Source organism: Protopterus annectens, chromosome 3.part1 (assembly GCF_019279795.1).
Source record: "Protopterus annectens isolate FY-2018-M chromosome 3.part1, PAN1.0, whole genome shotgun sequence".
NCBI lineage: Eukaryota > Metazoa > Chordata > Ceratodontiformes > Protopteridae > Protopterus > Protopterus annectens.
This window is the reverse complement of record NC_056732.1, coordinates 1857638409-1857655109: the sequence shown is the minus strand read 5'-3', so window position 1 is coordinate 1857655109 and position 16701 is coordinate 1857638409. Positions and strand designations below refer to the sequence as shown.

General features: G+C 37.8%; 1 protein-coding gene across 1 annotated transcript in view; it reads left to right on the top strand.

Annotated features, from left to right (window-relative positions):
• Window positions 1–16701, top strand: part of LOC122797932 (zinc finger protein 182-like) — a 214030-nt gene that overhangs the window by 106475 nt on the left and 90854 nt on the right. The window contains exon 2 of the mRNA XM_044066450.1: window positions 5272–5398. Coding sequence (XP_043922385.1) covers window positions 5272–5398 — 127 coding nt within the window. The remainder of the gene's footprint in view (window positions 1–5271; window positions 5399–16701) is intronic.

The window sequence follows — 16701 nt, the reverse complement described above, 5'->3', positions numbered from 1 at the left end:
ATGAAAAGAGAGTATATGCAACCTTATATTACTTTCTTATTGTACTTTGTTACCAGCTGCAAATACTGTGATTCCAGTGCAACATAAGACAGGATGTGTAAGATATTGGAAAAGGTAGCGGGCAAAAGGTAGATGTCCAAGTACTCAGCTTGTTAAGTAACGTTAATATATTATGTCCAACCTCATCCTGCAGTTAGCCCAAAATGCTGCCAGTGGTGCACTTATTGAGGCAGGTATTGGAGTGACCATGCAATGCCATGTATGGCTGCATCTTACTGAGTTCCAAGGACATTTCAGGGAGTTTCTCATTAGTGATCCTTCCATTGATACACATTTATTCAGGCCTCAGGTTAAAGTACAGCTGGAATACAATGAAAATGAGTTAGATAAATCTAATGGATGTTGGAATCAGGTTCACTGCTCCTCACCATTGCCTCCCAATAATAGAGAATAAAAGAGCCTACAGTACAAACAGCATTAGTTTGGTCAGCAGCCTCCAGATTGCCAACATGAATACAGCCAGTAAAACTACAGGGGTGCAGTCCTTTGGGATACGATGCCAGCAAGGTGGGACAGGTTCTGATAGCAATCAGAAGTTCCACAACATCCAGTTAGGGCAGCAGCAACCTCCCCCCCCCCCAAGGAGTAGTTTTATAGGTTCATAGACAACTACTAGGCTAGTTGCCCTTGTAGAAGATTTTAAGCCTAGCCACTTCCCTCTCACATTGTGGGGCAGACACTTAAACCATTATGCTAGTCCCAAACCCTTAACTATTTTACTTTAAATCCAGTCGAGGGTAGACTGTCCCTCCACTGGTCATCATGGTAAACAATCACATGTGAGCAGTGGGCACAGTATATAATATCCATGGGCTACAACATCCTTTCCATCACTACTGTCCCTTCCTCTTCCTAATGTTTTATCCTGCCAGAAGAGGGAAGCACTTTCCAGAACCACCCAAAATAGAGACATCCAGGGGGACTCAGAAGAGCAGAGAGGGTCTGGATATTGCTTCATGTTCTTTTTAATGCCACTGAAGACTAAGGATTGGATTTCAGGTCCATTCTAGGCTTAAGCAGCCTAAATCAGTTTGTTCCCATTCAGAAGTTCGACATGGTCACAGGGTTGGCTGGTCGTGCCATGTCTGTGAATAGGAGATTTGATGTGCCAGTTGTAAATCCAAGGCACATGTCTGAAAATCAAGATAGTCAAGGGTGTTACTCTGATTACAAGTGGGAGCTAATTCCTTAATGGTCTGGACTGCATGCTTTAGTATCTTAACTATGATCAATGACCTGTGACCTATGCTTAACAGTTTCAAGCCCTGTCTTTCATAGGTTCATAGATGTTTACTAGGCTACCGACCACAAGGGCCTTTTTAAGCCTAGCAATGCATCCCAAATCTCTGCCAAGTTCTGATAACCATGATAAGTGTAAGCATGGACACGGGAGATGACTTCATTTCAGACTATCCTAGCCTACAGGATTTTTATGTGCTATAGGTCAGTGGTAGCAGTATACTAAAGGCTGCATAGGTTAAAGATCTTCCCTTATTTAGATGATTGGGTCTTTATACCTCAACCATATAAAAACTAACTGCTGCCAGGAGTTCCTTAAAGCTGTTTTCCAGTCCTTGGAGTTATGATGAATGTCACAAACTCCCAGCTGCAGCCCTCTCAGTGTCTGAAGTTCATAGGATGCCTGCTGGACACCCACACTTGTATAACTAGGCTCCCTCAGAAAAGGATTACATTTTTTGATTCAAGTGGTGTGGTGTCAGGCTTTCTTCAGTCTTCTACAATTACAGGAGCCTTGTGCCTCCATAATCTTATATCATATTTGAGTTGTGCAGGGGATCTTGTAGACTCAAGGAAAACAGTTTTTGGACTCTATCTAGTAAGAGGGCACACAACTTGGGATTTGCTGGCAACAGCCTTTCCCTGGGCAGCCCACTTATAAGTATTACTGATCTCCTGGTGACAGTCACCATGAATACTTCACCTCTAAGATGGGAACATTGTTAAGGGTGGACCATCTCATGTAAAGGCCATTTTACACATCAGCACCCTAGAGATGTGTGATCCTTTTCATACTGTAGACTTCCCATGATAACCTTCTTCATGAAGTGATTGACATAACCTGCAACAACCTGACAAATGTTGTGGTACATTAATTGGCGGGACATAATCTGTCCTACTTTGCTTGTTGAGAGACTGTTAGACTTTGGGAGTAGGCAATGTCTTCATTGTACTTTCTGATATCACATACCTGGAGAGGTTTACCTTTGAATAGTTGAAACCGGAATGACGAAAACCATCATTCCGAACAGCACCAATGTTTGAAAATCAGAAAATCGAAAACCAGATTCGCTGATTTTCAAACTACAATCACGAATACAGATCGTAATGCAGGGGGCAAGCCCCACTGTGCCCCCCATACTCACCCTACTTTATTATTCTAACTGTGAGGTTGCACTACAGTGGGGAAAGTGTCCACTTCACGATCCCCACCATAGTTCACTCTGCACCCAAAATGCCGAATCTGCAATGAGCGAATGTCAATGTGCATTTGCTCATTGCACAGTCGCTGCATTTCTATTCGGGTACCTGAAAACTTGAAAACATACTTCCGCACAATTGTCTTTCGACAATGTGTCTTTCAACCACCTGGCGAAGCCAACTCACTAGTTAACCTGATCAGCAATTGCTTGCAGTTGCCCCATGAGGGGTATCTTAGCTGGTTGATAGTATGGTCTCTTTACCACCTGTGGAGAGTCCTTATTGCTCTCTGTTTACAAACCTGACCTTTGTGAAGTGCAGAGACTTCTCCCTGATTCTCCCTTGGATCAGAGGATGAGGGGGCCTTAGTCCAACAGAGGTTTCCAGGTCTCTTTTAACAGCTTTCTACGTTTCCTACATTTTCCAAGTTCCCTCAGAAACTGCAATGGAAGGAAGTTTGGGTCATTCTCATAGCTTCAGTTTTGGTCTTACTAGGTCTGGTTCCCCCCGTTGTGGCCTCATCCCTGAGAGAAATCTGTCAGGTTGAGGCCACCCAGGATCTTCCTGTCTCACCCATCTGGCAAGTGTCATTTGGATTTTCTTGACCACAGATTAACTGCTTGGTATTCTCCAGTTCTAATGATGGTTAGTGACCAGCTTACCCTGGCAAGCATGGTCTATATCCTTGTTTCCACCCAGAAGCCCAGCACTGAGAAAATGTACAAAGATAAAATGGACTCTTTTTGTGGTTTGGGTTTTGAATGATGTATGAATCCTTTTGTTGCTCCCTGTTCCAGTAGTCCTGGAGTATGTCCCTCCCATTCTTTGGTCAGAAGTGAAGTTCTTATGTACTGTGATTCACTTAGCATCCATCTTGTTCTTTCATTTAGGTTGCCAGAATTTCTCTTTTATCTCTCTTAAGTTGTGTAATAGTTTTCTAAAGGAAGCCTTTCTCCTCAGACATCTGGTTACAGGTCCTGTTCCACAATGGGATCTCAAATTTTTGCCAGAGCAGTTGACTCAACCTCCCTTTGAACTGGCCTTCAGAGCAGAGTTGAAGCTCTTTTCTGGAAAAAAACATTTTACTCATGGCTATCCAGCAGTTAGTGCAAAGGACTAAAGCTCTGACTTGTTAATGAGAGGCTTTGTGTACCAAAGGTACAAGGTTTGAATCTTTCCACCTTCATTCAGCTGCTCTGTGATCTTTAGCAAGTCACTTAAACCGAGAGTGCTTTGGGGCAATTGGGATTTTGGGAATGGGGTTATACTCCATAATGGTCTCCTATTCTGCATGCCTAGTAACTACCTATGCATCTGGAAGGCTGAAGTTCAGATTGTGTGTGCTAATCCACCATACCTTATTTTTCATAAAAACAGAGGTGTAGTAAGATGAAATAATCCCTCCGAGACTACTGACGTAAATATCAACCAGACCATAAGTTTTCCTGTAGTTTTTCTGCATCATTCAGACAAGGGAGAATACCTGCCTCAGTGTTTACATGTTTACAGGTAGCTGCTGCTTTACCTTCACTGGACTAAGGATCAGGAAAGAAGTAAAGCAGTTTGTCTCCTTTGCTGGTAACATGTTGAACATGAAAGTATCTAAAACGACTTTGTCAAGAAAGTTTCTGAGCGTATTATGTTTGTTTATCTGAGGCATGGAAAATCCTTAGCAGGAGAATCTAAAGTTCATTCCACAAGAGTAGTAGCCATCTCGCAGACCTTTTTCCATAATGCATCTGATGATATTTATGCTGCTGATGCATGGGCTTCTGTAGGCAACTTTCTGAAGCATTACATGCTGGATGTAATCTGTACTTCACTTGACATTTGGGGCCACTGTTGTCCCATAAGTCCAGCTAGGTTCACTTCTGAGGTCTGTGTCCTGATTATAGAGAAGGATGGACCAGTCCATGATAGATATGAAAGCTATGCACTTACTGTCATGATAGATCTGAATTGTCATGGTTCATGCTCCTCTACAGTCCCTCATTCCCTCCCTAGAAGATGGGGTGTATGGATGTTGGTAGGGTAGTGACCATTAATTGAATGTGCTCTGAGTGGCCTACTTAAAACTGGACAGTGATAGAGGCATGGTAGGGATTTTGTCAGGGGAAGAGTTAAAGCTTATTTGTATTGGTGCTGAGGTGACTAAGCTAGTGACTGATTCTGGCATACTGAGTATTGGGTATTATGTGAGGGGGAGGAGTTAAAGCCCAGAAAGTTTGCATTGGTGCTGAGGTGATTAAGCTGGTGATTGATGGTGGCATGCTGGGTATTGATTTAAAGGGCAAGAAGGTTTGTATTGGTGGTGATGTGACTTTTATGGCACAAAGGCTATATTCCTATCAGAAGAGGAAGGTGAACATCAGCCATGCAGAAAAGTTGTTAAGGTACACCCATAACTTGTTTCTATGTTAATCTGAGTACAGTGATTTAAGTGCAGGATTATAAATCCATATAATTTGCTTCTCCATACAAGTTAACACCCTTGTGTATTACTAATAATTGTCTTGCGTAGACAATATGCTATACTGATACTGACACTGAATGAACAAAAACTCATTATTCTGGTTGTTAACCCACTCCTGAGATAGTTAAGATTTTGCAAATCTGTCAGTGAACAGGAAAAAGATTAATTATTAATGTTAGCAAATCAGCATCTAGTACAACTGAACATTTTAACACAGCTGGTTACAATCTTGTTGAAACCATTTATGTTCATCTCTGTGCACAATAAATGAAGAGCAAGTAAATTTTGTGTGTTTTCAGATGCCAAAGAATTTTGAAGATGTTGCTGTTGAGTTTTCAAGTGAGGAGTGGAAGATGCTGAGTGAACAGGACAAAGAGTTATACCGGGAGGTGATGGTACAGAACTATAAGAACATGATTTCTTTAGGTAAGGGGATCTCAGAGGTACATCCTTATTGAATGAAATTCAAATATTATTCATATTTATTTGCAATAAAAATTCTTTCAGTAACATATTAAGTCTACTGATTTATGATACCACATGGGCAGTACAAAAATCTTCATAGAAGTGCACTCTTATCTTGAGAAATGTACTTTCTTATAATAATAGTGGTATTACATGAGTTAAAAGTATTAGATGGTTAGAAAAATGTTTGTTCAAGTGTTTATTCCTGTTTGAATATTAAACTGTGGTGTGCTACATAGATATTGCTGAGTTCCTTCAGACTGTTTATCTTATTTTTCTTAGGGATTATTTTTCATTCATAATTACTCTGAAACCTAATGCTGAGAATTCCAGCCATAATCAAAGTTATCATTTTTGACAATAGTACAAAAGAGATTAGCTGAGTACCTAGCAGTGATATTCATTACATTAACTATATTATGCTTTAAGTCCTTAATTGCAAGTCCCACATTGGCCTGACTCTGTGTGAGGTGCAACACTAACTCAACTTTCTAACATTTTATTATTTAAAAACACATTTATTTTTCAGAAAAATAAAGTACTTTCGCAGTTTCACAATTAATTTAGGGTAAAATATTGCATTGTTTTATTTTGTACTGAATTAAATACCATAAACTAATAACATGCTAATTAGCCACACAAGGTCTCTATATTCAAATTATCTTCCATTCCTGCTGTTATATATGGACTATATAATTTTAAATATGCTAATAACTAAACTATAGGGGGATGCAAGTTATGTGGTACATATTCCTGCAGTCTTCATTAAGGCAGTCAGACTAGAGACTAAACACTTCGTGGAGGCTGATGCTCATCTGGAGTGTTTATGTTGCTCTACAAAATATCATCATAAACATCTGCATATTCCATGGCATGAGAACAAGGGAAATACATTTGTGAAATGAATAAATATATTTATTTTCAAGATTTTATATGCTTGAAAATACAAAAGAAATTAAGTCACTGTTAAAATAATTATACAGTTACAGCTACCAGGAAATATGTTACTGCAAGCCTTAAAGTAATTTGCCATTTATTTTGTTAAAAAAAGACACGATCCTAGAATGACTGTCATTTCTTATGTTACTTAGCTGAGAAATCAAGGTAAAGGCTATCAAACCAGAAGCAGTCTATTCAGACCCCAGAAATGACCTTATCAAAAGTTATGAAAGTGTGCAGAGTGAGTGAAATAACTAGTATACAGTTTAAAGAATTAACTAAGAAAACAGATGCATAAAAGATAAATGTGAGTCAAACAAAACAGTAAATGATATGCAAAAGAAGCTATTTTAGAGAGTACTATAACATTAATGGAGACAAAGATGGCCACGAGTGCAGAATTAATATTATGCATTCTAAATTCATGCCTTAAATTCCAAGTGTAGATAAAAGCATGAAAGGAAGCATTGTCTTGCTGCTAATCAGTTTTGCACAGAGCCATTATTCAAGGATACACAAAAGGAAGACAGATGTCATCAAAAGAATTTGCTTGGTATTGGACAGAAATAAGAAAATGCATTTCATCAACATATAGCTTAGGTGGTATTAAAGTGAAAATATATGATACAGTGAAGTCTGAAAATGCATCATATGCATTAAGACAATAGTGCAGGTCAGATTGTTGCTGTGAAATTGACAAGATAATGATAGGCAAAATGTTGAATTTAATGGATGACGACTCCTAAACTCATTTCCTTTTTCCAGATTGTTTTTCCTCCCTACAAAATGTTTTCCACAGTTTGACATGTTAAAAAAAAGATTCTGTGGTGTTTCTGTCTTAGTCAGGCAAGTCAGCTTCCTCACTACACATATTGGGGCTGAATTTAATCTCATGAGACCTTCTTCAGGAATTTGTCTTACTTGCTCTCTTTCACATGTCATGTCTGAAAGTTTCTGACAAGGAAAACACCCATAGCAAGGTACCCAGAGCTCTTTTTTATTTCACACCCATTGAGATCATAAGGCCATTCAGTCTCACTTCTGCACTCTTTCCTTCTCCCTGGGGCTATAAGCCTTTTGAGATTTTGGTACTCCATGGCTCTCTAATTTTACATCCAAAGGTAAAGACCACTGAGGGCAACTTTACTAAATTACTGAGATCAGGAATGGCTTTAGGCCAACTGGTGCCCTAGGCAAAAGGGCTCCATGACACCCCCACCACACCACCTGGTGGCCCCATCCTAGTCTACCTTCACCAAATAAATACTGGAAAAGTGCCCCTGCTAGAGCGGCACCCTAAGCAGCCACCTAATTGGCCTATGCCTAAGGACGGCTATGAGTGAGATTTGCAAACCAGGGCATGTGATGCACTGTTAGACTCAAGGAAGATGGTAGGAGGAAGACACCTGAAATTCCCAACAATCCACTTTTTAAAAAGTCTGTGTTATCTTAGTTATTTCTTACTACTTTGTTAAGCACTTTGTGTAACACATCTGTAGAAACAGATGTATTAAGAGTCACTGCAAATGAGTCATGGCACTTTTGCTGTGGATTGTCAAACTTCATAGCGTTTCTCACTACTTTCATTGTGAGTGAAGGAAATCTGATCACACAGGAGTGACTAGAGTGATTTAATCCTATCAGCTTGCTGTAGCAGCCATAGGTTCAATACTAATACTGTGTAAATGGAAGATAAGACGTTCAATATCCTTTTTAAACATGTAGCATTAAACATGCTGGTCTTCTTAGTGTATCAGGTAATTTAACTTTCAGAAAGGTTTGAGTGGTAAAATAAATTCATAGTGTGATAGCAAAAGTGTGTGTGTACAGAAAACTCACATAATTACAGGGACATATCAAAGAGTTAAGAACCATGGGAATGTCTTCTCTCTTTTTAATTTCTCCAAATCTTTTGGGTTTCTAATATCATGACAGGACTAGACCCCATTCCTAAGTCAAAGTACGATTAAAGTTCATGAAAGTTGTATTGTTTCAATCTTTGATGTCAGCCAAAAGTGCTCTTTGCAGGACCCGCAATGTACCCAGTAATGACTCCTTCTGCAATTCATACAAGTTACATGTATTGGTAGCATATCTAAATGCAATTGAAGATGTTTTTTTATAAGACCCATTGCACCTAATACTATTGGGACTGTCTGGGTATCTTTCTTCCACATTGCTCTTGTTTCTGCCTGCAAATGTCCTGCATGACTAACCTGATTTACTTACAGGCTTGGGAAGTCGACAAGGAGAATATCATTTGCAAATAAATGTTGATATGTTACCAGTGACAAATAATTTTTGGGAAGCATACCTCTCAACCTCTCAATGAAAGAAATCTGGATAAAGTCAGAAATAATTGGGGGACAAAGAACCAAAAATAGGGACAAATTTTAAACATTGCTCCTATAAACTTAAAAAGTTGTTAAAATAAAAGAGTTTGCATTATTATTTTTTTTTTGCTTAAATGTTTTCATTGATTTTACAAAATGAATGTAATTTCATAACATTGCAATATAAAACATAATTTACACAGGTTACAAGTATATACAATCAACAACAATTTAAAAAGTTGTCTAAGTTTAAAAGATATTACACATTTTTACATTTAACGAGAACTGCACACTCTTAGGAATGAACAAGAAACAAGATAAATAAAAAGAACCACGTTTGGGTCTCCAAAATAACTCCAAAATAACTTTAATGTTCAAAACAAAATCACAAAATGCTACTGACAAGGATAAGCACTTTCATCAAAAAAATGACATAATCAGAACCCAGAGCATCTGTACATCATTAAATGCATAATTTAAAAATGCCCCAGTATGTATGCCCCTCCTACATTTAAAGTCAGAGGTTACCATGGAAGCAATCAACAGAACTTATAAAAAATAAAAATGAACAAATATTGAAAATAAAAATAACAAAATTAGGACTGTTAAATAATACTTAACCCCTCAAAAATGGATTAAACAACAGCATTCAACAATTGTTGGCTCTCTTTTCAATTCACTATAAATGACGATACGGTCATTCAGGAAAGGATAGCTCATAGTATCAAAATGCAGCTGGCAAAACACCTCACTCTGCAGTAAATGATTCATCCAATCCCCAGGAAAGACTCGAAGTTTGATTTGATCCAAAGCCAAAAACTTGAACCCCTTAAAACCGGGGCAAACACAAGAGTGTCTCTCCAGTGCACTTCTGTTGTCATTCTTCCTAATGCTATAGAAATGTTAATAAATCCTTTTATTCTAAGAATTAATGGTCTTGCCAATATAGAAGGCCATACAAAAGCCACACAGTGCTAAATTCACCACTCTCTCAGAGTCACAATTATATTTACCACCATGCCTTAATCATTTCAGCCTGGATAGCCAAACACCCTCAAGTGAGGTACATATAATTGAACATTGTTTGCATTGACCACATTTTCTTGTGACGGGTGCCCCCGATCATTCAACAAATGGCTTTTCCAGCATAGATATAAAGTTCCTTTTATTCTTAAAAGTGAAAATGGGAAATAAAGAAAAGTACTTGATAATATCCACATTACTCAATAACAAGTACCAATTCTTATGAATAATGCTCTGAATATCTCCCGCATCTAGGGAATGAAGTCAAACCATGTTGTTTCTGTGATCTGGTGTGCTTGTATTTGCAACTAATTGGTCAAGACCAAAATTAACAATTGGAGAGCAGTGGTCCCTCCTGTGAGCCCACAATTCCTCCTGTAGTTTTTCAAGCAAAACTAGGGGATAATCTCTATTGAGAAACATACCCTTCAAAAGCCCAAATTGCTCCAAGAAGATCTTGTCATCAGATGTCAACCTTGACGTTCTAATCAGTTGACTTTTAGCCACCTCTTTCTTCTGATGGAAGGGGTGGCAACTGTCAAAAGACAGAAAAGCATTGCAGAATATAGGTTTCCAATAGATTTGTGTTTCAAAACCACTACTGGACAATTTCAGTGTCCAAATAATGGATTTTTTTCATCACTGGTAGTATATGTAAATTCGAGAAATAAGGTATTGTTCTCCTAAGTCTCAATGAAATCAGTGAATTCATCCTTTGAACCATCCCAGGTGATCAACAGATCATCCAAGTATCTGAAATACCCTTTACATTTCTTATATTCATGACACTTGGACACAATATCCAATATCTCAGTATATGCATATGTCAGTGGGTCTACTTCATAACATTGAAATTTCATAACGTTGAATTTCATAACATTGAGACCATAACATCTAAATCCCAAAATGCTGAAAATCTAAAACATTGAAATCTCAGAACATTAAGAATGTGCTTCATAAGATTGAAAACTGCAATACATATGTAAACAACATCCTCTCCACCTATAACAACACCTAACTAACAAACATACTTTCTACTATGTTTCTTCAGGGTGGCAAGCCCCCCTGCACTCCCCCACATCCCCTGTAAATTAAATATACCGACTACTAGATTGCACTACAGTGGAAAAAAGTTAATTTCCTAACCTTGCTGTATCACAATCACCATATACTGACGTTAGGAAATTAACTTTTTTCGACTGTGGTGCGATCTTGGAGTTGGTATATTAAATTTACGTAGAAACATAGTAGAAATTGTGTTTGCAGAAACGTAGCAGAAAGTGTGTTGGTTGGGTGGTGTTGTAAGTGGAGGGGATCTTATTTACTTGTGCAATGTAGTTTTCAATGTTATGAAGCACACTTTCAATGTTCTAAGTTTTCAATGTTTTGAATTTTTGATGTTATGTTCTCAATGTTATGAAATTCAGCGTTATGAAATTTCAGTATTATGAAGTAGACCCACATCAGTATATTGTGATGGTAATGTAAGATTTGATTTTAGCCATATCTTTTCATGTATATGTTTCTGTCTGACAGAATAAGCATTATTTACCCATAATTATATTGTTTTTATATTTACTGACACTGCATATATTTGTATAACTGTATATATTCATCCTGTTTCCTAGTCATTTATGTTATGATTCAGAGCTATTCTGGGTTTATTGGAATACCATAAGAAGTTTAGCATTGGTCTATTAAATTATTTTATGTAAGATTTATTTATTTTATTTAACATTTGTTTACAGGGAAAGTCCAACTTGGAACGGAGCCAATTTTCAGTGGAGACCCAGGGATAAACACTCCAGATGCATGTTTTTGTAACATGGGAGAAAAACGGAGTACCCGGAGAAAACCCACACGAATGCAGAGAGGATATGCAGACTCCACACAGAGGGCACTCCAGATGAGAATCAAACCAGGGAACCTCTTGCTGTGAGGTGACAATGCTACCGCTGCACCACTCGGCCATCTGAGGAGAAAGTATAGAAAAGGCTTGTATGAAGTATAATCTTTTGGAAAAATAATCATTTTTAATTGTATAATGTCTGTCCTCCATTGTAAAAAAAAAGTATTTATTCAATTTTTATAATTAAGTGTTTTAATGTTACTTAGAATGTTAGAGTAGATTATTGTTACTTATCCAACAACGAAACAAACTAGAACTAATCTAGTGCCTTGGCTCAAAAAGCCTTCCAGGAGTAAAAACTGTAGAAAAAACAGCCTTCTTATATACAATAAATCCCTCCCCAATTATACAATTCAGCAATAAAACAGTTAACTCAATTAAGGTACTTCCAATTACACTCAACATTAAGCCCTCCAGGGGACAATGTCACAAATTTGAAAATAAACAGAGTCTCTTTATATAACAATTTCTGCTTTATATTAAACTTTATTAATTCAACATTTATTTTTTCTAAAATTGTCTCCTTCAGTCTATCAGGACTACATGCATGATAATATGTAAAATGCCTTGCTATGGGGCTTTAAAGTGTACACTTCTTAATATCTCTTAAATGCTCCTTCAACCGAAGCTTAAACACCCTCTTGGTCTCACCAATATAAAATAAACCACAACCACATTTCAAAGCATAAATTATACTTTCTGTTTGGCAACAATATTTGTCAAAGGGTTCTCTTCAATATCAAATGTAAACCAGAGATTCTGGCAGCTAAAAATGACAAAAAAAAATGTAGATTTTAATCCTGCTTTAGTAAGTTACAGATTGCTTAACAAACTGTTTAAAATGCTTCTGATGTTGCTAAAGTACCAAAGAGTTGTAACACAAGTATTTGAAGGGTTGGAAAGTGTAGCAAAATAACTGGTGGTCTATTAGTGTAAAACTACAACTAACAGACCATCACTCTATTAATGTGGTGTAGAACTGAGGGCAGCAGAGTGGCTTAGTGGGTAGCATTTTTACCTCACAGCTAGTTCTCTGGTTCGATTCTCGGCCAGGGTGGCTTCTTTGCAGAATCTGCATGTCCTCCCTGTGTTCCAGTGGGTTTCCACCTACATTCCAAAGACATGCAGTAGGCCGACTGGACACACTAAATTTGCTTGAGGTGTGTGTGGATTGGGAGAACAGCTGCTGTAGGGCAGCCACCTGGCTTTGTGAACTTTGTCTGCAGGTGATTGTTACCATTGAATTGATACCCTGACCCCACATGCAAACATGGGGGGAAAAAAAGGATTGTAGATGGATGGATGGATGCTAGTGTAGAATTAGATACACTTAAGAGCATGTGAAAAAACTGTTACAACAGCTGAACAGAATATGACAACATGATGTCAAGTTTTATATGTACAAATGTTAAATACCAGTGGCGAGTTTGAAATACATGGGTTTTATCTGGCATCAGAAGGTCTGTCCCATGATTACACTCAACTAACCACTTTCCATTCTGCATATGAATCAATACACCCCTCTTCACCCCCCCCCTTAAACACTACTTCTTATCTTTATTTTCTAACTGCCCGCATTCACCACTCTTCCGCTCCCATGCATTCCCTGAATATCTAGGTTATAAACCTTCCAGATACACAATTTGAAACGGGCAGCCTAGATATGTAACGTAATGAAAGCCTGTGGTATTGTACAACATGACCACATGTGACAAATCCTAGAAGGTTATGGCTTAGGCAGGAAAGTAATATAATTTTTACAAGTGTGTACAGAGGTACTTGGGTTTGGAATGAAATAAGGGGTGTGAATGTTAAAGGGAAGTAGATTTACCTTTAATGTTAATGTGATTTGCCGATGTTTATACTGGCTTCACAGCATCTGAGAATTCAAGTGCTGCAAAGCAATTTCCCTCCTGTTAATGATTGTTTTTGAAACGTATTTTAATAAAGAGCTTCATATGCTTTTATTCAAGCTGCAGCTTAAACAAATTTTGGCCATCCCGATGTGATGTCACTTAAGGGACAGATTGAGGTGCTTTCACAGGCGTTAGTAGACATGTCCTGCACTGCCCCAGGATGACCTTTTTCCGTGATCAGCATAACATACCACTTACCTAAATTCTAAGTTTTGTTTTCTTTTTATAATTTCAGTATAACACAAGCTTGGCATCTCTCTTTTACCACCTTCCTATGTACAGCTTTACTCAATAACTCAATGACTATTTGTTGTGCAGTATGGATATCGAATGTGTGACTTTATTCTGGTCAGTCAAACTTACCTGTGGTATTATTCTCCTTACTACAGCTCGTATGGTCACTTTTTACCTGTATTTATTTATTTTATTTTATTTTATTTATCATTTGTTGACCGGGAAAGTCCGACTAGGTTCCACAGAGCCTGTTTTCAGCGGAGGCCCGGGGAGAAATGCTGTATCATATATATATTTCACTACTTAAATACTATTGAGAAAAACATTACCATAAGAGAGCTTTATTAAGGACTTAGTATGTATTCCTGTCTATGTGCGATTTTTATAATATTTCTGTATGTTTTACCTTTTACATGTGATTTCAAAAAATATTTTTTTGTTGTAATGGAGCTTTTCTCCCCGGGCCTCCATTGAAAATGGGTCTTTGGCCCAGTCGGACACTCCTGGTAAACAAATAAATAAATAATGCTTCAGATGTGAGATGTCACGGTTAAAGACTATGGACTTATATAATGCATTCTGTACTTATAATACCACTGGGGCTGAAGTTCATTGTTTAGTTTCTGTAGCATCACCATATAGAAAATGACAATTTAAATTTTTTTTTTTATGTGAAAAAGCAGAAAAACATGATTACATGAGCAGGAACCCTGGATTGGTAATTTATGTATCACTCACTGTGGTGTATAGGTAAGATTGTTTTCATCAGATCATTTGATTATATCTGCTAGAAATACTGACTGAAGAAAGTTATGAAAGTGGAGAGTTTTTTTGTAATTGTAGGATTTTTTTTGAATAAGGCAAAATGTAAAAGGTATGGGGATATTGTTAATCTGGTATAAATCTGTTTGTATTAGAAATGTTATTGGGGTGTTAAGGATTCGTTTTGGAAGCAGAGAAGTAGTAAAAAAAGACAAATAGGAAGAAAAACTGAGAAAATTAAAATATGTAGGTTTGGGAAGATCTTGGGTTGACTTTCCAAACAAGGCTTATTATTGCATTCTTTTTTTTCAGGAAATTACCTTATGAGGGTGGTTCCCTATCAGAAGCCTGAAACACTATAAGCCTGAAAATCAAAATCCTGAAAACTATAGACTGAAAGTTCAAAATCCTGAAAGCCCAAAATCCTGAAACTCAAAATCCTGAAAACACAAATAATGCTAATATGTCACTATAAAGACACTAATATCTACCAACTGACCCTGACCCTAACCCTAACCCTAAGGTCCGTCACTATCGCACACTCACCTGACCCGCGCCCTAACCCTAACTCACTTAAACTGCCCCTAACCCCAATATTTGTCACTATTGCATACATGCCTAACCTGCGCCCTAACCCTAACTCACTTAAACCGCCCCTAACCCTAACATAAAACCAACCGCACACTTACCTGAACCCAACGCATGACCCAACACCACAGGGCTAACAATAGCAAAGCCACAATGACGTCAGTATGTCCATTTTGTGTTTTCAGGATTTTGAGTTTCAGGATTTTGGGCTTTCAGGATTTTGAACTTTCAGTCTATAGTTTTCAGGATTTTGATTTTCAGGCTTATAGTGTTTCAGGCTTCTGATAGGGAACCATGAGGGTATATGCATTTCCTATGGGAAAAAGAAACAAAGGTATTAGAATATTACTTTAATGCGGTGTTCAAAATTAAGTATAGTAAAGAATGAAGTTTTGTTTAATAAAAAAAAGGGGTATGTTAGGTTTGGAAGTCAGATAGTACAACCCAGCTTCACTGCATTTCTTTTTGATATTAAAAATATAACAGCTGAGTAAGAAATCATGTTAGGGAGATGGCTGTGTGTAAAATGTGAACATTTCTAAAACATGGAAAACAGAAAAAACAGTGCAGTGGTTTGGAGGGAAAGGTGGGGAGGTGTGGAAGTATCTTAAAAAAAAGTATTTAATTTGGAAATAGAAATGGAAAAAAATACCCCAAAACCTTAGTTGCTTGTAGAGACTGGAGCCCTGGTCATTATACTTGTAGAGACTGGAGTCTTGGTCATTATACTCGGTGTTGTACAGGCTTCTGAGTGGAGACCTGTCCTTAGGGATACAGTATTTCTTTATCTCCATTTCCTCAACAAATTAAAGTGTGTGGTCAGTAACAGAGACAGACATCTCAGCCCTCCTCAAGGAATAAGTATGAATAAGTACAACCAACTGAAGAGAGAGGTTAATCACTCAGCACATCCCCTTGTTCTAGAACATACTTCTCATGCACGTCAACCAGTGTGACTCCTTGTCTTCTGTCAGATGTAGCTTAGACAAAAGGATGGATGCCCTTAAGTTTGCCCCAGGACTGCCTGAGGCTGGGATTTGGCAAAGTATCTATGGCCTCTGCTCAAAATTGTCTTCTATATCCCATGATCCTGTAAACATTCCAGCCAAAACTTTCTCACCACTTTTTTGACACCACCAAATGTCACTGTTTTACACACATCACTTTTGAAAAAGACCATATCCTCTGTCTAACTTACGTTGTCCTTCAGTCACTCCATGCCTTCTATTCCCTTCCATGTCTTCTGATATTGCACACTTTATGACCCTTCCATCTCCACATGTCATATTAATATAGCTGCTATTAGCATAAGCTCATTATTTGCAGCTCAGATAATTATAACTGGATGTGTCCTGTACTGTATTGTTTGTCTCATCTAACCTTGTATGTGATACACAATGCACCAAACTGCAACATACTTTGGTATGAAAACTGTTTAATCTTTCAGTTCCGTCATTTCTTATTTATCAATAGTCTCACCTGGGATGTTAGGGATGTAATGGGTTTATTTATACTGATCAATTTGTGCTTCTGTTTTCAGCCTCTTTTTCTCCTAGGTTA